The sequence below is a fragment of the Amphibalanus amphitrite genome, unplaced genomic scaffold (assembly GCF_019059575.1).
Source record: "Amphibalanus amphitrite isolate SeventyFive unplaced genomic scaffold, NRLGWU_Aamphi_draft 000034F_arrow, whole genome shotgun sequence".
Taxonomy (NCBI): Eukaryota; Metazoa; Arthropoda; class Thecostraca; order Balanomorpha; family Balanidae; genus Amphibalanus; species Amphibalanus amphitrite.
In genome coordinates this window covers 1,637,264-1,659,926 of record NW_024881530.1, presented here as the reverse complement: position 1 = coordinate 1,659,926, position 22,663 = coordinate 1,637,264, and the positions used below count along the sequence as shown (strand labels likewise).

General features: G+C 47.6%; 2 protein-coding genes across 7 annotated transcripts; one reads left to right on the top strand and one right to left on the bottom strand.

Annotated features, from left to right (window-relative positions):
- Window positions 1-224: 224 nt before the first annotated feature.
- On the top strand, window positions 225-6,705 carry LOC122370043 (ubiquitin-conjugating enzyme E2 variant 2-like). The gene is made up of 4 exons (XM_043345301.1): window positions 225-896; window positions 2,721-2,863; window positions 5,137-5,262; window positions 6,290-6,705. The coding sequence occupies exons 1-4, from the start codon at window positions 872-874 to the stop codon at window positions 6,431-6,433; spliced, it is 438 nt and encodes a 145-aa protein (XP_043201236.1). The 5' UTR covers window positions 225-871; the 3' UTR covers window positions 6,434-6,705.
- A 707-nt stretch (window positions 6,706-7,412) lies between these two features.
- LOC122370286 (secreted frizzled-related protein 3-like) lies at window positions 7,413-20,665 on the bottom strand. Of its 6 annotated transcripts, none has more exons than XM_043345773.1 (11): window positions 20,037-20,665; window positions 17,679-17,756; window positions 17,310-17,475; window positions 16,851-16,959; window positions 16,372-16,559; window positions 15,618-15,971; window positions 14,238-14,267; window positions 13,746-13,775; window positions 13,453-13,485; window positions 10,520-10,657; window positions 7,413-8,098 (listed from the first exon to the last, which is right to left on the bottom strand). In XM_043345773.1, the coding sequence occupies exons 1-11, from the start codon at window positions 20,452-20,454 to the stop codon at window positions 7,801-7,803; spliced, it is 1,842 nt and encodes a 613-aa protein (XP_043201708.1). In that variant the 5' UTR covers window positions 20,455-20,665; the 3' UTR covers window positions 7,413-7,800. The 6 variants fall into 6 exon arrangements, with proteins under 6 accessions (XP_043201708.1, XP_043201692.1, XP_043201700.1 ...); XM_043345757.1 differs by having other exon boundaries at window positions 10,463-10,657; window positions 20,037-20,660; XM_043345765.1 differs by lacking the exon at window positions 14,238-14,267 and having other exon boundaries at window positions 10,463-10,657; window positions 20,037-20,660.
- Window positions 20,666-22,663: the final 1,998 nt, after the last annotated feature.

Sequence of the window (22,663 nt, the reverse complement as noted above, 5' to 3'; positions counted from 1 at the left end):
CTACACTAAATAGTCGGTGATTTTCCGTTGGAAATTTTGCGCAAACACCACCTTCATGGGCCTTCGAACAGAACCACCACAATTGAAACAAAAGCGCCAAAAAACTCGAATGTTTGTTTTTTTCGCTCGGGAAAGATATATACGCATACCACCGCGTGCTACAAAACGTTTTAGTCAAACATTTAAAAATCGTTAGATATTTGCGCTGACGTCACACATTCAGAGGGGTATTCCTAAGCATTAGCCCCTCTGAATCAAAATGCTGCAATTTTGAAATTCAATATTTCCGATTTAAGGCATTTCTCGATGTTGTGAGTGCCGAAACCGGTAATTGTGAGCTAGGGACCCCATTTTGGCTATCTCAACTCAAATCTAATGTTAAGGTGGGAGGGTCCCTTTAATCTAGAAAATATTGTCGTTTTTTAATTTTGCCTCTCATTAACGCATTTTCCGGAATGTGTGTTTCTTGAATGAACAATACAAATTGGTACTGATTTTTCGAAATCTTGATCTTTTGAAGTAAAAGAAAAAATGAAATCCAAAACATTACTTTTTAAGAAGAATTACTGGAAATCTTAAAAAACATTTCTTAAAGGTAGACAGAAATGGCGCATGTAATCCAAACTGAGACGAATCGAAACGCGCAGATGCTTATGTTAGAAATTGTGATAGGGGTGGCGGCGCGGTCTTAGGCCGTTTGGGGTTATGATTTTTTGTAAAACGCTGGATTTCATATCTGCGTTGCATTAGGATTATATAGTCAACTGTTTCATAACATTTCCACGTATAGTGTTCAGCGAAGTACGGGCCTAGAGGGTCGGAAAGTCGGCGCGGTCTGGTACTCTCCGCGCACGCCCATAGTCTAATAACCATGTCTGGGCAAGGAGGTGGAGCGGGTAAGTAGTTGAATAATTAATATTTTTGTAGAAGGCCTTGCACTCCATAACATTTTGTCCAAGGTTTTGCTGAAGGGTTTGTTAAATGCAATAATGTCTCGTAGTTTGAGTTGTGTCGATTCTGGCATCAATGATCATCTGTCGCTGGCTTTGACATCCATGAAGGTCCTATGAGTCATTAAAAGTATATAAATATGTTTATTAATCATGTTCAGTTTAGAAAATGTTAGAAGTCCTGAATTTTCTGAAGTTCACATGCTGAGATGTAGCCTAATACGATGGCTATCATAAACTTTATAATTGTAGTTAAAGTTATGACCTTATATGCATCTGTAAGAGATGGCATTTGGTCGTCACCAGAGCTTATTCCTTATCCTCATTTATTATCCTCATACATGGTCCTTTTATATTGTCATTGGCCAATGGCCAGCAGGGGTGGACAAATGTGCTGAGTTGGGGTAGCACGGGCACAGCAAATCCGCCGCCGCCCTAGCGGTGACCTTGACCTCCGCCGTCTGTTGCTGCTCTAAAGCCAAGCCAGCGTGGAATTGGGAAAGCTCGTGCTACCCCTACTCGGCACAATTATCCACCCCTGATGGCCAGGATGTCACAATGTTTGTGTGCAATCCTTCAAAACCACCATGTTATTTCAGCTTTTTGGGGGTGTCCACAGTTCAGAGGCCCCCATCAGAGAGTTGTATTATACTTTTGATTTAGTACCTATTTTGCAGATTTGGAAAAAAGATGACCAAGGGCTGTATGAATCTTTTATCTCATGTAACTTAATGGGAGTCCTGCCTCTACCTGCTTTACCTATATACACCAGTCATTGTCACCAGTCAAGTCCTTGGCATCATTTTCTTGGCTTTATTTTTTAAGTCTATGCCATAGTAATCTGCAGAATCATAAATTATACATAAAAATTCATGATACTCTACTTTTGTTTGTAATGATAGCACTCATGATAAAGAAATGTAATGCTGACTGCTGAGCTCATTCATGTTGTTCATGCCACCCTCAAGGTACCAGATTCAAAATAACTGTATTTGTATTGTATTTATGTTGGACTTGGTATGTATTTGTAATGCATTATCATTGTGTTATTCTTTATAGTTTATTGCAAAGCAGCTGCAAGTACCTATGCAGGATTTTTATTGGTAGTGTTTATAGTGTGCAATAAATATATATGAAAATAATAAATAAAGATAAAATATATTTTAGTTTAATTGTTCATAGTGTGCAAAATATTTGCCCTAAAATTCAAATCAGCTCCATAACATTATTCATCATTACAACAAGTTGACCAACCTGATGCAATCCAGATGTCTTACTTCTATGAATTCCTATGAGTACACTGTGTTTGTTTGCATTTGGTTTATTCTCCAGTTCCATAATTTGAATAGGAGGAATATAGATTGATGAATTAATTGTAGTTTCTGGTTTTCTTCATTTACCATTTATGTATTCAAATGATGGCAACAAGCCAGCTCTCCTCCCAGAACAATAACTGAAAACTACTTAGTTTGTGGCCCAAGTCCCTTCTATGCAGGTAACAAATTCACTTTAAACTCCAATTCTCTTGATATACAATAATGCATTGTCAATTAAACTTAAAATAAACTAAAAAGCTGCTTTGAGGTCTATGAGTATTATAGCATTGAGTTCTACCAAGCCAGGCCTGGGAGGTGGCCAGTGGTAACATTACAAAGGAGATAAACATGTCAGAAAATATCACATTGCGCTGTCTCATATCGACCTCTCGGCTCTCCCTGTCTCTATGCTCACCGCAGTATCGTTTGACGGCCGCGCCTCTCTGTTCGTCAGTGGTACCGCGGAATTTCCGTCTACTGGAGGAACTGGAAGCCGGTCAGAAGGGCAGCGGCGACGGCACCATCAGCTGGGGACTGGAGGATGATTCAGATATGACCCTGTCCCGCTGGACGGGAATGATTATCGGACCGCCCGGGGTACGTGCAGTACAGGGTAAATGTACAGTTGTATAGTACCATCTAGTGTTGTATCACAATCATTGAACATTACGGGTTTGTACCATTCAATGGCAGATCGTGATCATCGAACCGTTCGGGGTATTAATGTATATGACGTATGTATGTAATGTATGTATTGACATCAAAAGCCTTCCACATATGACGTGGCGATCCTACAGGGTAATGATACGATCGTATCATTTAGCCGTTCCCGGACGGTATCATTACCCCGGACGGTATCATTAGCCGGCTCCGTAGCTCAGTCGGTAGAGCGTTGGACTTTGCGTGGTGAGAGCACGCATTCCCGGTTACAACAGTCCGGGTTCGAAGTGCGACGGGCGCTTGACGTTTATGGGCCTCCTGACAGGTATGGTTGCGGTTGATGACAGGCCGTAGCCAGGCGAAGTCAGTGAGGGGACCGGCCGTACGCGGCTATGTGCGCACGTTAAACTTTGGACGCTAAATTCTGCCATATAACTGGAATTGCGCGATCGGAGGGTAGAGGGCGGGGTCAGCGCAACAAGCTTCGCTTAGCGGGGCCTCTGACCTTGTGAATCCTTCCAATCAAAAGGTTCGGACTAAATTTATTTTAAAAAATTAATAGGGTGTCGTTTTCATTGCACCGCGCCGTGTTAACTTTTAACCAGGGCTTAGGTACAGTCCAATCCAATGACTTGTCACGAACATTGGACTGACCGGGATACACACGCACAGGCCGGTACAGTCGCTCAGTTGCTTGGCTGTCAGGACCATCAGGGATCGCGAAAGGACTGTGGTAAATGGGTTCCACGGTCGAAGGACCGCCCGTAGTATTTCAGGGTACACAGTCGAACCTTTTAATAGCGTGTCTGACAATCTCACCAGAGATATGTTGAAAGGTTAGCTTCATATTTCATTAGATGGGATAGCGCAGTGGCAGTATTTGGTCTTATTTTTGCTAGTCTTCTAAGATGACATGACGCTATGTCAACACTTATATGCTGAAGTTCATGTGAGTGTCATCGCACCAGCGCATATAGACTTTGGTACGAGTGGCGCGCCCCAGCCGTCGATGAAATGTCGCGAGTCCCGTGACACTGCCGCTGGTTGGCTGGTTATTCGAGTACCGGAGCCATCAGACTAATTGGTTGGGTCCCGTCCCGGTCGGCGGCGACACGAATTCCCTCGGCTTCTTTGGAGTGGGCTCGTTGTGTGCTTTCTTGGAATCCATCTATTGGAAAGGGATGTGGGGATGAAGCTTTTTCATGCGCTAACACAGTTGTGGTGTTATATAGCTTTACATACATTGGATGCTATTTACTACATGCCTGTTAAATATAATCGCCACAAGCGCTCTATGTGGTGCTAAGACCTATTACATTTTGACTGTTAACGTGAACTGTAAGGCCCATACCGGTGCTGTTTTTGCAATGCCACAGGCAGCGAGTCATTTAGTGCCCCGTATGTTTTGTCGACTTTTTGTGATTCCTCTTCAGCGCTTGGGTGAAAAAGTAAGACACCGATGTATTTATAGCAGAATCGGTTGTCTCACGATGTACGATGATGGCCATGAGCTTGAGTACTGTTTTCTTCCCGTAAAAATAATCGTAATAGTCCGGTAGTTTTCATAGTTTTGGATAATATGAAGGTATAATACAAAGTAACTTGGACTAAGGAAATAAATATGGGGCAATTGGAAACTTGTCAGTCAGCTCATACCGCTATAAAATCTTATATAGGATGTTTCATGGTTCAGAGTGGAAGATATAGAGGATTATTCATGGCTCTGAGTGGAAGATAAGGATTTCTTACATATCGAATCGAAAGATCTATTGGCCAAAGACACGATGATAAATCGTAATGAACCATTCGTGGCGAGAATAGTTGATCTTTCCCCGCCGTCGATAGATCACTTGATCTTTTCCCGGCATAGTGGAAGACGTATCTTCCACTCAGAGCCATGCAGAATCCTCTATATCCCACTTTCTGTCAGCTCTTCTTCGACAGGATTGAGAACCTCCCGTGACTTGTGTGCTCGCGGTCACTGACCAAGTTTGAGAACCTCTCTTGAACTGTTTTCTACCCGTTCGCAGACTGAGGTTGAGAACCTCTCGTGACGTTTGCTTGACATTCGCAGATCAAGTTTGAGAACCGCATGTAACTTGTTTGCTGACCGTTCGCTGACTAAGTTTGAGCACCTCTCGTAGCTTGCTTGCTGCCCGCTCGCAGGCGAAGTTTGAGAGCCTCCCGTGACGTGTGCTGTTCGTTCGCAGACCAAGTTTGAGAACCGTATGTACAGCCTGCGCCTGGAGTGCGGCCCCAAATATCCGGACGAGTGTCCGGCAATACGTTTCATCACGCGAATCAACCTGAGTGGCGTCAATGCCCAGACAGGAGTGGTGAGTGTCGAGGAGTTTACAGAGGAAATGGGGATAGGAGATGGGCAGAAGAGTAAGGATATGCCAGTGTGGATTGGGAAATACGTCAGAGGGGTGGCTGTTCAGCGTCCTGCGTTATTCATACGGCGGAGAAGGTCGGGGAAAATCAGCATAACAGTGGCGGATCCAGAGGGGGGGGGGCATGGGGGCCATGGCCCCATCCCCTTGGGCCTCCCGGGGGGCACCATTACGGTTTTTTACATTCATCACGGAGGTCACCGACGGGAGCTTCAACCCAGAGGTCTCCTAAGAGGGCACCATCCAGAAGGTCTATCGGAATAGGGTACCGTTTTCGGGGTCTCCCGGAGGCCCTCGCCTCGGGTAGGGCTATTTCCATCCCGAGGTCCGCGGGGGCACCATCTCGAGTTCTCCGGGGGCACTATCCCGAGTTCTCCGTGGGCACCATTCCAAGGTCGGAGAGGGCACCATCTCGAGGGTACGGGGTCATCATCGCGAGGTCTGGGGGCACCATCCCGAGGTCTGATGGCAGAGGGGGCAACATCCCGAAGTCTCCGGGGGCACCATCCCGAAGTCTGTCTCCGGGGGTACCATTCCGAGGTCTCCGGGGGCACCATTTCAAGTTTCCAGGGGCACTATTCCGAAATCCGAGGTCTGAAGGAGCACTCTATCCGGGTCTGAGGGGGCACCATCCCGAGGTCTCAGGGGCACCATCCCCCTGAGTAAGTGGCCGAAATCCGTTGATTTTTTAGGGGGGGGGGGCACCAAATGCCAGGGGGCACCACAATACCGTATGCCCCCTCCCCCTTGACAAAATCCTGGATCCGCCACTGCATCATAAGATGGATTTATCTCGGCTGACGAAGTGGTAATTGGTTCTAGTTCCACCATATGTTGCGATGCGTGTCTGCTGCCAAAACTTGCTTATTTCGTTGCACTTCGAGATCTGACATTTCTTTCCGAGGAAGTCTGCTATTTATCCATCTGCCATCCCTCGCCGTAGCTCTGACCCTCCCTCTCCGTCGGTCAGGTGGACAGTCGAAGCATCTCGGTGCTTTCACACTGGAACCGGACGTACACAATCAAGACTGTGCTGATGGACCTGCGCCGGCGTATGACGGCTAAGGAGAACAAGGGCCTGCCTCAGCCACCCGAGGGCAGCAACTTCAACTGATACTCGCCCGGTCGGACCCGTCGAACCGCCACCTCTGAGAAGCGCGCCGCCCCGCCGCCGCTTCTCGCATATACTATATGAGCGGAGAGGGCCGGCCGGCCCGCCGCGCCGCCGCAGTGATGACGCCCGGCGCCGCAGTGATGACGACACGGCGCCGTGGTGACGCCAGGCCCGATGGCGGGGCCGTCAGTCGCTACACCCTTCCGGCCGCCTGGCGAATGCTATTGTTTTGATGATTTACTTGCACGAAAATACATGGAAATAATCAGCCAGTCGGTGGATGTGCTGGAAAAGGTGACTGGTATGATGCGAAATTCTAGGCGACAGCTGTGGGGCCCTACGTGGATTGCGGGAGATGCATTATGAGACGATCAAAAACTAAAGTAGAGGACATGGAGAAGGCGACGTGTATAGGTGTAGCAATACGTTATCAGCTCGGTATAAAGGGGTTTCTTAGCTATCGCATATGTTGTTATCCTATCGTTGAGGATATTCCCGTTACCCAAGGCCATCCGTTGCCTGCATTTTGTCTGCGAATGCATATAATCGAAACGGTTTGATAGCTCCACGCTCGACGCACCAGGATGGGCTTATATCGACATCGTCACCTTCATGCGTGCAATTTCCGTCAGTGATCAGCGCTCCACAAAGACTTTCGGGTGTTCTCAACCGTCGAACAACGGCGAAACCTAACCTTTGAAAGCAAAACAATTTTTGTATGATTGATGTTGAGCGGTAGCAAGCGGCTCCATTGCTTGGGCTGAAAACTAATCGGTCGTTCAAGCAGAACTTCAAGCAGAACTTCCCCCTATTTTAGTTTACTGCGCTGTAAGAGACAAGGGCACGTAAGAGAATCCCGGTTTTATTTACCTTTACGCCGAATGGTACAAAAAGAAGGAAGGGTAATGGGTATCAGCCTAAATAACGGAGGGCGGTTCCTACAGAAGTGAGGTGATTGGGTGGTGGACGAAACGCAAACATGTGATCACATTTTATTTGATCGATGTTTGTTCTACGAGTAAAACCATGTGGGCTGTGGTGCATAATTATCCACTCCACATCTTGCGGAATGGACACTATACACTTCGTAAGGGTAAGCTGTTAATCCATGTAAAGGGGGTTGGGTAAACAGCTTATTAAAATGCTAGGATCCATAAGGTGAAATAAGATAGCACTGTTGTGCTCCATAACCTGGCTATTACAACTTGTCTACGTAGATTCACTACACAACTATTGCACGGCCTGTGCTCGTCTGAAGCACCGATCACCGATACCACTCGTCTCACTCCTCTAATATTGGCGTGGCGCTATCCCTGACCATTCCTTCGTCACAGCGCCATTTCCATAATTCCACAGACGGCGGCTCCCTATCCGAACCTCCCGCGGGATCCTCCGAAGCGGGATCCGCTCCTGGAGGAGCTCCTGCTCCCCGACCTGGAGGAGCTCCGGCTGCCTGATCTGGAGGTGCTCCAGCTCCTTGAGGTGCGGTACGGCTGGCGAGAGCTGCGGTAAGGCTGGCGGGAGGCACGATAAGGCTGGCGGGTGGCTGGGTAGACTGGACGCCGCGTGGCAGGGTAGGTGGGACGCCGCGTGGCAGGGTAGGTAGGCCGTGCCGTGGTGCGCGGCGTAGTCCGCTGCGTGTTACGGTTGTTCGACTGTTGCACACTGAAAATGAACGGGGAGGGAACAGACTGTCGGAGGCTATAGTTATAAACCGAACCGGTATAGGTACAAGGATGGTGCTCATGACAGCTCATAGGCACCCGTCCTGTATTTTCCTGTAATAATCGATAACATTTAACCCTCGCCGGCCGAGGGGCGAGGTGGGCGCCCTTTCCCCCGCCTAGTTTTTTTCGCAATAGCTCAGAACGCGCCGGCGATTGAGAGCTGAAACTTGGAATACCAGACTATTGATTCAAGTCGGATTGTGTGTCACCAACAGCATTTTTAGGACAGGTCAGGTCACTGAACTACGACGTCATAAGTGAACTTTTGCACGGTCCTGAAATGTCGCAACTTCGCAGCGCCCTCAGCGCCAGAGAAGCCTTCACATATGGAACTTATAGGACCAAGTACCCTGCAGAGGTCTCACAACTTTTATGTCTCAGATTTTTACTAAGGGTCACCTAAGGTCAGGTCGGTCATGTGACCTCAGTCCTCACCATTTTGAGTCAATGGGAAAAATATGGAAACTGTTAGGTTTTGGCGCAGGGAATGCTCTAAAAATATCTCAAGCACATGGAATTGAGATTTCATGCACTCTTTGCAAGGTTCGGTGCTTCACTTTGTTGCATTATTGACCTTGCTTGACGTCGTTTATAACGTCCCAAATGTCATAAGTTTTTCGTCACAATAACTCCCAATCAAATTAAGTAAGCGAGTCGCAATAGCCACCAATTGACTCAAGAAGATCTGTCGAATCGAATGATATGCAATATGACCTCCTCCGACTAGCTTCGTCACCTGAGTGCTCTGACCCGAGGTCAATGCTTCAATTTGACCTAAACCGGACTAAAAGTACATCATTTGACGCGCCTGAGCAAGACAAACATGATGGTGCCAAATTCATGGCTCTGCGGCTATTTTTGGCGAAGTTATTTGCCAAAAACTGAACCCGTGCCCGCCTTGGGGCACTTGACGTGACCTCAGAGGTCACCGGCTGACCTGAGGCTTTAAAATCGGGAACCTATCGTTCAGTCTCCGCGCGTGAGAGGATACTTCCAACGAGCGTGTGACGGCGCATACGCTCGTTCTTATCCGCAAGGCTCCAGCTCAATTATGGGCGAAACGGTGAGGGAATCTCCCCCCTCGGCCGGAGCGTATCAAGAAAACAGGTCCGGTGAGGGTTTTAAACGTTGATGGGTATAAAAATCGGCATATGACATTGTCTGATGGCTGATGCAGTTCACAAAAAGGTACCTAAGCTTCGTCTTTGTTATTAACACTGAGCACCATGCAGTGTTGTTTTGTCCTACTTTGTGAATGGACACCAAATGATGCCTGACCAGTCTATGTACATAGATACCTAGGTATATGAGTTTATTATGAAGTGAGCGTGGCAAGAAGATTTCATTTATTTTTCTGAGTTTGTTATTTTTGCAACAGCTTATGTCCTCACAAGCAAGTGATAGGTAATCATTCACAAACAAGCATGTTAGAGAATTATATTAACACGTATTAACATCTCGGCATTATGGTCTATGGCTCAGAACCGCAGCGGGCAGCCACTGAGGCCCGGTTATCCCCTGATTACGGCCGATGTCCTACCGTCTCCGAGATAGGCTGTCCCGCAATGCACTTCAAGATAGACTGTCCCGCAAAGCACGAGCTCAAAGCTGGATGTTTTTGCTATGCGTACCTACCATACCTCGGCCACATAACCGGGACATTAATGGAATTAAGCAATGCATGCAAATGTAAACGGCGTGGCAATGTAAGGTCTATGGTTCCACATTTTATTTAGCAATGCACGAATTATGCCAGACCATGGAGGGTCATCAACCTAGATACCGGAAAGCAGAAAGCAATGCCAATGTACTTAAATAAGGTAGGTACAACCGAAATGGAGAAAGAAACGCAAACAAGTCTTGACCATATTTCATTTGATCGGTGTTTGTCCTGTCAGTAAAAGTATATGGTAGATAATTATCCAGGCCACTTCTTTTGGAATGGGCTATGGCATGGTGCCCCGTCTGTTGTTAAAAGTTGTTAATCGACCTGACTGACACCTGTATAAGCGTTACTAGTTAATTCAGCTAAAAGACAGAGTAGGTTAGACAGCTTAATGCTGGGATCCATAAGCTGAAATAAGATAGCACTATTGTGCTCCAATAACCTGGCTAATACAGCTTGTCTACGTAGCTTCACCGCACAACTATTGCACTTCCTGTGCCCGTCCGAACACCGAACACCAACACAGCTGTCAACTGACACTGCCTCTCACTCCTCTAATACTGCCACTATTTCTATTCCCTGACCATTTCTATACGCCACAACCCTGCCTCCACAGACGACAGCTCCTATCCGAACCTCCCGCGGGATCCTCCGAAGCGGGATCCGCTCCTGGAGGAGCTCCGGCTGCCCGACCTGGGGGAGCTCCAACGGGAGGAGCGCGACGGGCTGCGGGTGGCGGGGTAGACCGGACGCCGCGTGGCAGGGTAGCTGGGCCGTGCCGTGGTGCGCGGCGGAGACCACTGGGTGTATCGGTTGTTCGACTGAGTTGACCTGGAAATAAACGGGGAGGAGTAGCGAGTTCTTGGGCATTAAAACCCGGTATATGGTAACGATGACGATAATGCCTGTGTTTATAGGGCTGCCTTTATCTGTAATCGACTACATATAAACACTGATTACATAGGCGGCGGAACGGGGAGGGCACCGGGGCACCGTGCCCCCCTTTGATTTGGGAGTTTTAACATTAGCCCTATGGGCGTTGCATGGAAAGAATGGGACCAAAAGTCGGCAGTGCCCCCCCCCCCCTTAATTGAAGGTGTTCCGCCACAGCCGGCATATGTGTTATCGGACACAGCTCATAAATGCCTAGCTTCATCTGTGTCACCATTCCAAAGTCGCTGTGTCAGACTCATCAATAGGAAAAACAAGTGCGACTTGCGAGTCGTCATGAGGATGAGGCATTTTGAATTGACATTGGACACCAGATCTGCCTGGCCTCTCTAGGCTCTAGCCGCGTTTATGATCAAGTGGGAGTGTAAGACGACTTCATTCATTGCCTTGGTTTTGCTTCTTTTTACAAACGCTTATGTCATTCAGCGTTTACAAACAAACGTGCTAGAGAATCATATTATCACGTATGGTCATCTCGGCGTTGTGGTGTATGGCTCAGAACCGCAGCGGGCAGCCACTGAGGCCCGGTTATCCCCTGATTACGGCCGATGTCCTGCCGTCTCGGAGATAGGCTGTACCGCAATGCACTTCAAGATAGACTGTCCCGCAGGGCACGGGCTCAAAGCTGGATGATTGTGCAGTGTGCTGTGCGTCATATATCTCGGCCGCCACATTATCATGAGATTTGTGGAATGATACGATGCATACAAATGTTTAGAGCGTTACAAGATGTTAAGTAAACCACATATTGAACCGAACGGGCTCACCCTCTCCAAGAATGTTGCAGATTTACAAAAGACATGCAATGCTCTTTTAATTCATTCAGCTTTAGGGAATATTGATTTGCTACGGATATTGTCACACCCTTTCTATTTGGCACGCATGGTCGAATAAAAAAACATCGCATGGCTTTCAGAGCTTTATTCATATTCCCTCCACCGTGAGTCGATCAGTAAATTCGTGGTGATGTACTTAGCAATGATAACTGGCATTATTAGGGCAACAGTCCGTATTTAAAGCATTATATAATGCATAAAAGATAAGCTCTTCAATGCACTTGCTGCCTTCGTGATTACAAAGTAACCATGAACACAGAGGCGGATCCAGCTCAGAGTTTTTTTTTTGGGGGGGGAGGGGGCAAACCATAACAATTTATCGATTCTTTCCATGCCTCGTCCATAGGCGTAATGTTAAAATTATGCCGTTTGGGGGCAAATGCCCATTTTGCCCCCCCCCCCCTGGATCCGCCACTGCATGAACATGACAAATTCAAAATGTAAAAATGAGACTTGTATACGTATTGAACTACGTCTGACTCTTTAAATATGACTCCACTAGAAGTTTCATCGCAAAGATTCCACTACAATTAAACACCATGGTGATTACTCGCCCACAAGTCAGTTACGTTCTTGATTAATCAATGCCGTCCACTAAAACGACTCGCCTACTACGAAAGCCACAGCGTAACTATCGGTAAATGCACTACATCGCTGGTCTCTAAGCTTAAAACCGGCGCCGTTTGCCGTGCGCTCTTCTCTCTGACGCTGGAGAGAGTGACCGGATCAGGCACTGTCTCCCTCTCTCTCGCTCTCTCTTAGCTGACGCCTGGGGCCTGGCAGCGTCCTCAGATGGCCTAGCCCTTCCGCCCGCCGCCACGGCCGCCCGACCTGAGGACACGAGTCGTCGGTCAGGTACTGCGGACGGACGCGCGCAAAACTGACAGACGGGGTTGCAATTTGGGCGGAAGGGCACTTAATGTGGGAAAATTTAAGCTGCAATTAATTTAGTTACAAGTTGAAAGAACTAGGCTTGCTGGTAAGCCAACTGATATTCTTTAGGCTTATTTCTCGCTTCAACAATCTCGCTGAACTTTCTATCCGTATTTAGTAAAAACGTTTTTTTTTAACAGAGATGCCGACGTAAAAATATATTTTCAAGCAACACAATTCCCTATAGTTGCTACACTGACGATATTAATTTTAAAATAACAACCGCTGCAACATTAATTTTCTAAACAACCGTGAGATAAGGGCCCGACAATTGTCAATTCAGCAACAGCGTGCTCCTGCAGGTATATCTGTTTATTAGTTCATGCCTTGCCTCCTGGGATCGCTGCTAATCGATCCTGCTTATGCAGATCTGCGCCCATTCAACAAATGTGTTGCTTTAGTTTTGTTTTATTTAGGTATATTTATTTATATTGTGCTATTAAGATATTGGTTAAATTGTGGGTTATTTGTAATGGCCTCTATCGTATCAGGTACTCTTCCAAAAATTTCGCAATCAGGTTACGGTCAATGACATAGCTGGTACATACCTATACCTACCTACCTAAAGATAAAAAATTGAGCTTTCCAATTTTTATAGAGCCGTCATTAACAAAATTGTAATTTAGGTACTCAAAACATGCAAATGCAAAAAATAATTCACATATCCCATGCCTAGGTATTTTGCAATTTTATCTATGATTCGTTGATATTTATCTCGGCATTTTCGTGAAAGTGCTTAAGTTCTAATTTCAATGTCATAATGCATGAGCATCTGGAACTTAAAAAAGCTCCACAAGCTGAGGTTACTTTCAACAGCTCCACAAGCTGACCTTACGCTTCTGTTGTTGTGAAAATGACATTACGATGACACTATTGGTTACATTACGATGGGAAAATTGTGCTCACCTGCCTCCCCAGCCTCCTCTGCTGCTTCTGCTTCTGAAATTTGAAGAAGGGCGCAGAATTGAAGTCAAACCAAACGTGTAAGATATCTCTTCAGTTTCACATTCATCACAGTTCATGCCACAGAATTGTTTTTTTTTCAGGAAAAGTGTAAAATTGATTAACTCGAGGGTACTGAAAGTTTCGTCGCGACCAGCTGTTTTCTACGAGAGTTTTCTTGTGAAAGCCGAGGGGAGCTCTTTTGACGCCCTATAAGCGTGATAATTTAATTAACAAAAAGTAAAAAAAAAACTCACCGTGATCCCCAGCTTCTGCTGCTGGAGGTCCTGTCGGAGAAAAGAAACAGGGCACATTTGAGTCACCAGCGAAACGAACACAACCAGAGGTCCTAAACATGAATATTATCCTAGGAGCTAAAGAAGACCTCGTCGCTTTGTAGATTCTACTGTGCCTTGTGCGAAGTGTTCCTAAAAATAAACACAATTAGACAAGTTTACGTACGCATGCACTCATGCATTCAGAGCTGAAACGCACCTGCACGCACGCACGCATTCACGCAAACGCGTATTTATAAGCAAACACGCACACTGCACGCATACATGCACACGGCACTAGCCCACAAACACGCGCACAATCACGCAAAAGCACAAACAGCACGCATTGCAAAACTCGCCTTCTATGTGCACGAATCATTTTAATTATAACTAAGCAGTGCTAGGTTTTGTCGAGTCGTCCGGAGCTGTAGAGTTGCTGAGTGTGTTTAAAATGTGTGCTAACTCCCTTCTTACCGACTGGTGCGCCACCGACTGGTTCGCGACCTGCAAAAGACCGCTCCATTTCAATGCAAGGACAACATTGTGGATAGGTAACAATGGATAGGAAACTAAAGTGGTCTGATGCTTGCAGGATATTTTCAGTCTTGAATGGTACAATTATACCTCAGCATGGAACCTTAAAGGGACCCTCCCACCTTCAAAAAAGTTAATGAATTGGCACGAAAGTGATGTCGCTCGGTTCAGAAAGAGCGAAGACGAATATCTACCAAATTTCATCGAAAAATATTCACCGGTTTTCAAGATATTAGACTTTTACTTTTGTTTACTTTTTGGGATCTCCGCTGTTCCTAGCGACTTTATTTGAAAGTGCGGCATTTGTTGCGCGCAAAGCATCATATACCACCGCGTGCTACCAAACGTTTTAGTAAAAGATTTAAAAATCGTTAGATCTCCGCTGACGTCACAAATTCTAAGGGGGCATACCAATGCACTAGCCCCTTAGAATCCGAAAACTGCAAGTTTGAAATTCCATATCTCCGAATTAAAGCATTTGTCGATGTTGTGAGTGCCCAAACCGGTATTTGCAGGCCATGGCCACCAATTTGGCTATCTCAACTCAAAACTAATGTTAAGGTTGGAGTGTCCCTTTAATTTGTGTAAGGCATTTGTAATTCAGCCTAAAGGTGGATAAAAAGTGAAGGTCGCGTCGTTGGCTCCTGTGCGATGCATAATTTCGAGCTCTATATTTGTTGTGGGATTAAATAGGGAGCGGAATGGCCATGAAGCAAAGAGCAAACATTCATTCAATAGGAGAAGTGTCGAGAGAGATCAGAGAGAGGCATATACATTGGAGGGGTGGCTATGGGGTCACTGGGCCTCGGGGCCATGGGACACTCGTGTGCATTGCAGATGTCTGTCAGCAGCACAGCAAGCACATACTATTGTACACCTGACTACAACACAAACAGGTAGGTAATTGTTCTAATGTTTCGGTACATCAGCTACATGCATACAGATGATTATTAAGGACATCAAACAAAGTAACTTAATACCCCCTAGATGAGTTGCAGCAAACGTTCTCAATTCAATTAGGTCTTGGAAAATACTATGAATGCAAATGAAAAGATTATGATTATACTCATAATTATGACTGTAAGCGGTTATGATTATATTTATTTATAATGAGCAAAATGAAATACACCTTTTAATAAATGGGACAAATACGAAATCCACACTCAACAAGCAGATGATAAAAACAGACACTGCATTTTTTTTTTCTTAAAGGTAAAAAGTGTGACTTTAAGTCGCACTTAAACTTACCAGACACATTCGGAACCGATGCGAAATCGGTCCGTTTGCGATTCGAAGCGCCAACACCGCCCCGTTACCCACCTTGTGTTGGAGCTGGAAGTGCGGTACGGCTTCGATGTGACTGGGTACGAGGGCTTGCTGGTCACCGGATAGCTCGGGTTCAGATTCTTGTTCGTGAAGCTGGGCTTGTTGGTGGCAAAGTTGGGCTTGTGCGTGATGGGGTAGGACGGCACTTGGGAGCCGGTCTGTCCGAAGCGGTTGTAGTTGTTGTAGTTGTTGTAGCCGTAGCCGGCAGCTCCGAAGGCGGCCGCCCCGGCCGCGGGCGCGCCGAACGTGTTGAAGTTGGTGAACTTGCCGCGTGGGTTGCCGAGCGCTCCGTACCCACCACCTCCCAGGGCTCCGAACGAGCTGCCGTATCCGCCGTAACCGGGATAGCTGCGGGCCGGGGGGGGGGGGCACGGAGGACGGTCAGCCAGTGGGGAGGAGAGCAGGAAGTGAGAAACACATGATGGTGAAGTCAAATGAATATGGTAGTCTGATGCTCATGAGTAAGCGATTTGAAATATATGATTTAGAGATGAGTGGTGTGATATTTTAGAGACCGTGTGAAAAACACACGGTCGGTGCAGCAGCTATATACGGACGGGTACTCTGCGGAGTCGAAAAGAAATTGAAGCGTACTGATGCCTGGACAGAATAAGATGAAGTTGTAGCAATACACAAGAAAGGACCGCATTCGCAAGATTTCTACCAGCTACTCTGATTTGCCCATCTTTGTCCGTTTCTCCTAGGTTCTTAAGCTTCTTTCCTAGCCTGACGTTAAGTCTTGACTCACCCGTACACCTTTCCGAGCTTCTTTTTGTTCTTGTAGTGTCTGTAGAGGGCGTAGGCGCCGCCGGCCATCAGCAGGTTGGTGGCTGACGGACGGTGGAAGCCCAGGCTGTAGCCGTGGTGGTTACAGTAGCTGTGGTAGTGGCGCGAGTAGGTGCGCCGATCCGGGTCCTGGTATGCCTCGCGCGCCGGCTGAGAATGAGACGAAAACATGCTAGTGGGACGAGACAGTGCGGCTGGAACTCTGCAGGGCATTGAGGAAGCATAGGGGCTCACTTCCGTTGAGAGTTCGATCAAACAGAAGCATTTTTAACCAAGCTGTCCTTCAGAGGAACCCAATGAAGACGACATTAAAATCGATACGTACACAGCTAATGCTTTGCATCGAGCTCTTAAAAATAATAAATCAGCCAATCTCGCGATTTCTCTGGAGTAAAGAAATTGATAATTTCACTCCCGGCCTGTCATCGTCTAAGGTCTCACCGCGCCGTAGTTGCGCTGGACGGGGTCAGACCAGGGCACCACGTAGCTGTCCTTCCCCAGCAACAGCTCCGTCCTGTTCAGGTCCTCATGACCCATGATCAGATACTCCCTGTAAAGTAGCGCATTATGTGTGTATTATAGAACGATAAACGGTGCAAATTTCAGGACTATATTTACGGCATAGATTCGCCACAATGCATGTATTAGTTTCCTGTAGACGTGATTTAATTTCAGGATTCACATTTACAAAGATAACATGATTCATGTTATCTATGACTTTTATCACAAGGTTCGCATCTCCAGTCTGAAATAGGAAAGACCTATGCGTGTTTCCTTTCGTCATTTGTAAAGGAGAGCCGGTAACGATTTTTAGTCACTTCTTTCGTACAAATTCAGTTATACTGCAAATTATACCATTCTCCAGCACCGTGCTCATCATCCCCCCCCCCGGACACTCACTTCCCGGCCTCAAGCTCTGGGCACTTGCAAGACGTGTTGGTGACTATGAAGGACGTGTTGCCGATGTTCATCTGCACGATGCCGTCGCGGAAGATGTCCAGCACCGTCACACTCAGGATCGAGGGGAAGTGGGACGGCGCGAAACCATCCATGCGCGCCTTGATTGCTGGTAATGACAAGGTAACACCGTCGGTTAGCGATGTTTTTAATAATGTAATACACTATTTATAATTGATTGCATCTTCGGTGACATTTAATTTGTCATGGAGATCACTTTCCACCGCTTCCATGTAGTGCATTTTATGATATTGTAGTACATCGCGCTATCACAGTTCCCTTTCTCGGTAACCAGATCTAGGGTATAGTTACAATAGCCGTAGTCCCGGTCGTTCATCAGCTCCAGAGTTGGCTTCTCCGGCTGATGCTTCTTCAAGCAGTGACAGTTGTCTGTGAAAGTACGAATGCTTGTAAATGAGATAAAGAAAATTTCGCTCATTGGATAGGTAAAACATTTTTTACGACCAAAACCGCTGATGATGTCAGAAACAAACACTCTGAAACGAGAGGCGAGCCATAGGCTTCATATGTGTAGACTGTAGGTATTATGGATCAATGTATCAATTGTTGGCAACATACTAGATAGTTGGAGTTGGATAGTTGGCCATGGACTACCACAACAGCTTAAGCATATTCACCCCACCGGCTTCAGCGCCGGTCAGCAATCTGTGGAAGCACGGCTCGATGTGCCCCATGTCAGTGTGACGTCCTCTGTACGAGATGTCGTCCTTTTGAATGCATAATAGAAGAGATGCTCCCCTTCTGGAGCCTTTTGCGCACTCTCCAGCCGCTTGAAAACCACGACCGATGCGCAAATCTTATTCTACGTAGGCGACAGGGTCTCACATGATGAATAATTCATGAGTTGACCGAGCCTGATAGTGCCTTGGGACGGTCCATACGAAGAATGGTTGTCCCAGTGGTGGGTCGTGTCGTCGTGTGTCACTAGAATACTTGACTGCCCAAGGGCATGCACGACGTCAACGGACGTCGGTGACGCTTCCAGATTGTTATGGATACGTCTCAGGGCGAATATATTAATTGCTAAAATCCTTATTTTTCATGATTCTAAGTACGTGCATAGGTAACACGGGACATACTCAGACACAGTATGAATACAGCTGTGACGATTCGATACGCTCACCTTCATTTATAACGTTGAAGTGCAGATGCCAACGGTGAAATAATACTTTTATGACGCGTAAGTCAGCGCACATTTTGTCCTGCACTTACCTACCTCACAGTAGTTCCTTACAATTGTATCTCCAAAACACCACAGACCAAAGCTGTACCGAATCAGCCCTCCTCCAAATCTCTGACCGAGCACTTGCTGGCATGGATCAAGGCCACATCTCTCTGCTCTGTTTACTTGATCTGTCTAAAGCTTTTGACGTGATTTCCCACTCTAAATTGCTTGACAAGCTCGAGCTGCACGGCATTGACACTGCCTGGTTTCGAAATTATCTTGACGGTCACACGCAAAGCGTAGCCATCTCTGCCTCACAGAGCTCCCCTCCGCTCAACATTAGCCAGGGCGTCTTCCAGGGGTCATCGTTGGGTCCTCTCTTGTTCAGCATCGTCGTTAACGATCTTAGCTTGTACGCTGGCGACTCTTTTATCATTCAGTACGCCGATGACACCCAGGTTTTAGTCTCTGGACACAAGTCCGAGCTACCTGACCTTATCTTAAAACTCGAGGCATCTCTCCAGTCGCTTGGTGATTACTTTCATTCGAACGGTCTAAAACTTAACGAGTCAAAATTCGAGCTACTTCCCATCGGCTCACGTCAAAATCTGCGAGACCTCCCACCGTTCACGGTCAAGTTTCGGCAAGCCGTGCTATCACCTTGCACTGAAGCAAAAAATCTCGGTGTCACTTTTGATCGCCATCTCACTTGGGACTCGCACGTGTCGCAACTATCACAGAAGTGCTTCGGCATCCTTATCGGTCTCTCCCACATCCGCCACTACCTACCATCCGGTACTCTCCCAATCCTTGTGTCTGCCCTCGTCCTTTCCCACGTCCGCTACTGCCTCTCCGTCTATGGCAACGGGTCTGCCAAGAACCTCGCCACCATCAACAAAATTCTAAATTTTGCGGCCCGCATCATCTCCGGCAAAAAGAAATTCGACCACATCTCCTCTGTCCGTGCCTCACTCGGCTGGCCGGACCCCTCCACTATGGTTCAAGCCCAAACCCTAAACATCCTACACAAAGCTAGACGAACAGGTCAGCCCGAGTCACTAGCTGCACTATTTGCCACTAATGCCGAGCGTCCAGACCGTAGCCGCAGCACCAGGCAGGACCACCTGCTTAGTCTTCCCCGCATACACGGCTCGGCTGCGGGGAAGCGGCAATTCGTGTACCGCGCTGCCGCAGGCTATAACGCCCTACCACGCGAGTTCTGGGACATGTCCACCTCGATGTTTACCAGCAAGGTCTTAGAACTCTTATCTTCGGTGACATGAGCTGACACGCCACTGTAACCGCTTTTAGCTTCTGCATCGTGTGTGTAGTGTGGTTTATGTGTGTTCACTTTTTATCCTCATCATTGCATTTCTTAGCGTGTGTTGACTCTGACTCGAGAATAGCCCTGTGATTCCGATCTCATGAAGGGATGAGTCTATGACGTAAATACAATACAATACAATACAAGCTGACGGTCTCACCTCTGGGCGTCAGTGAGGTGGGCATCATGCAGAGCGGGTCGGCGCTGTTTTTCGGCAGCAGGTCACAGTCGGGCCACGCCTCTGTGACGTTATACATCAGCAGCAGGCCGTAGCAGCGGTCCCTCGCCCTCTCACACACGCGGCGACACGGCGCCGGTCGCTCCACGTCGGCCATACAGGGCGGCGCCAGGGCGGTACACAACAGGAACGAGTAGTGTCCGAAGCAGCCGGAGGTCTGCATCTGCTGCAGCGGCTCCAGAGCACGGTTCACCTCCTCCTGGGTGGTGTGGCCGTACAGGTTCGGCAGGCGCAGCTCATCGTACGGCATGTTGGAGCAGAACGGCACCTTCATCTTCTCGCAGTCGCGGCCGAGGGCCGGAGCCGCGGCCGCCAGAAGGCAGCCCAGTAAGAGCCACATGGTGGCTGGACAGAGTTCAACAATCAACACTCAGCAGTCAGCGACCAACACTAACAAACGTCACGGGCGCGGAGGCCGGCCCGCGCGGTATGAGAGTCGTCCTCTCCGCGTGTGTCACTGCGCGCTCTCCGCCGGGTACAGCCTCTGGAACCGGTCCCACTGTCGAGAGACTCCGACCCACCTGCCCACCCAGCGCCCAGCACCTCTATACGCCTCCCACAGTCACCTGGCGCCGACCGGAGCCGGCCGGCCGGCGCCCACCGTACTCGTGTCCGAGGCTGAGCCTGCCCCCAGGCGACAGTCGACCCTCACAGAGGCTCGAGTCGCCGAACCGCGGACGGCACCCAGCCGGGAACCCAGCGAGCTGTAAAAATCCGGGACAAAAACATCCACGCGCATATATCCGAGACGACCGATACGTCCCTTTTATACCTATTTGGCGCGGTTATGCCTATTGGAAATAGGTATAGGTACCTGTATGCTTTAACGAGATGGAAAAGAAATTCATTTTCCGTTCTGCATGCGTCTTTTTTCACAAGAGCCAAAAATAGCGCCTACCCAGCCAGCACACCCAAGTGGGCCCCATATGGGTTCGATATGGGCATTGGGCAGCCCATGTGGGTCTCCTTGAGTAGTCACGCTTGACTCATAAAAAAGCTCATTAAGCACAAGGGATCCACTGTGTATTCTGTAAGAAGCGATTATGTTCATAACACGGCACAGGCTCACAGGTAATCCCCCGGCTCGCCGGTAGTGGTTGAGTAAACAGGGTAGGTAATTACGCCCTGCGGAGAGCGTGGGTATTCCCCTCACAGACCCCGTGGTGGGAAAGGCAGCTGCAGGCGAATGACGTCATCTAACGACCCGAAATACCGCTGAATTATAAACGCTTCTTGTGGGTGCTAAATCTCAACTGCAAAAATGCTTTCGAATTCAGCCTCTTCTGGGACGTTTTGTTGTTGTGAGTCGGATGAGTCGGACTTTGAGCGCATGGATCGTCGAAATCTACTGCCTCGTGTTTATTCCAGTACAGACGCAGAATATGCATGCTAGAGACTATAATAGCCGTGGTCGAAAATAAAACCACTCAGGCACGGAGGTCGACTAGATGAAAATAACAATAAGAGACTGCGGCTACTATCAAGAAAAGCAGCACCGTGAAATGGACGTTGGAGACTGCAACTGAACGGCAGCACTATCCTGGCATAGAGGATGGGAACTGCAACGCCAATCAGAAAGATGGCATGCCCTATGCCTGAACATGAACACTGTAGAGTGCAACTGTTATGCAAAAAAACAGCACCATTCCGAATTGGAGACTGAAACGTCTTTCAGAGATGCCCACCTCGGCAGGCGCTCTGGAGACTTCAACTTGACTTAGAAAAGAAGCACCACTTCGCATTTGATAGCGGAGACTGCAACGCACACAAGAAAAATAGCCTAAGTCGGCATTCATCGGCGACTGCAACTGCTATTAGCAAGATAACACTAATACGGCACTGGCGACTGCAACTGTTCTAAGAAACATAGCACCAGCCTGGATAGAGCGGACTGCCATTATTACAAAAAAGTAGCACCATCCTGGCATAACACGCTGGAAACTGCAACGCTTATCAGAAAGGTATCTCACCCCAGCATTTGGTCAGGAGACTGCAACTGCTATAAGAAAGATAGCACCACTCAGCTTTGACACTGGAGACTGCAACTACCATTAAGAAAATAACATTCGAGCAAGGACGCTGGAGACTGCAACTGCTACTAGAATAGTAGTCCAACCCTGATGTAAGACGCTGGAGACTGCAACGCTTATCAGAAAGGAAGCTCACTCCGACCCTCCGACAAATAGTCTATGAAGACTGCAACTATTGTTAGAAAAATTGCACCACTCGGAATAAGATACCGGAGGGCGGAGACTGCAACTCTTAAAGGGACAGTATCACCATTTTGATGAAATTTGACATTGCATAGGCCCCACCTTTCTGGTCCGGGAACTGAAGACCGATCCTCGAAGCTCCACACCGTTATCCCGCTATCGCCGCTCAAAGTACGAAAGGTGTACCACACTTTGAATCGTGCTTCACTATCTTCACTGTTTAAATGTTTGCGCCGGTTTGAATTGACCGCCAGTAATAAAACTTTTACCCTGGTCATTTCATCAAATTTTATAAAGCCAAAACGTTTTTCGCACTTATTCATCACCGTTAAATTC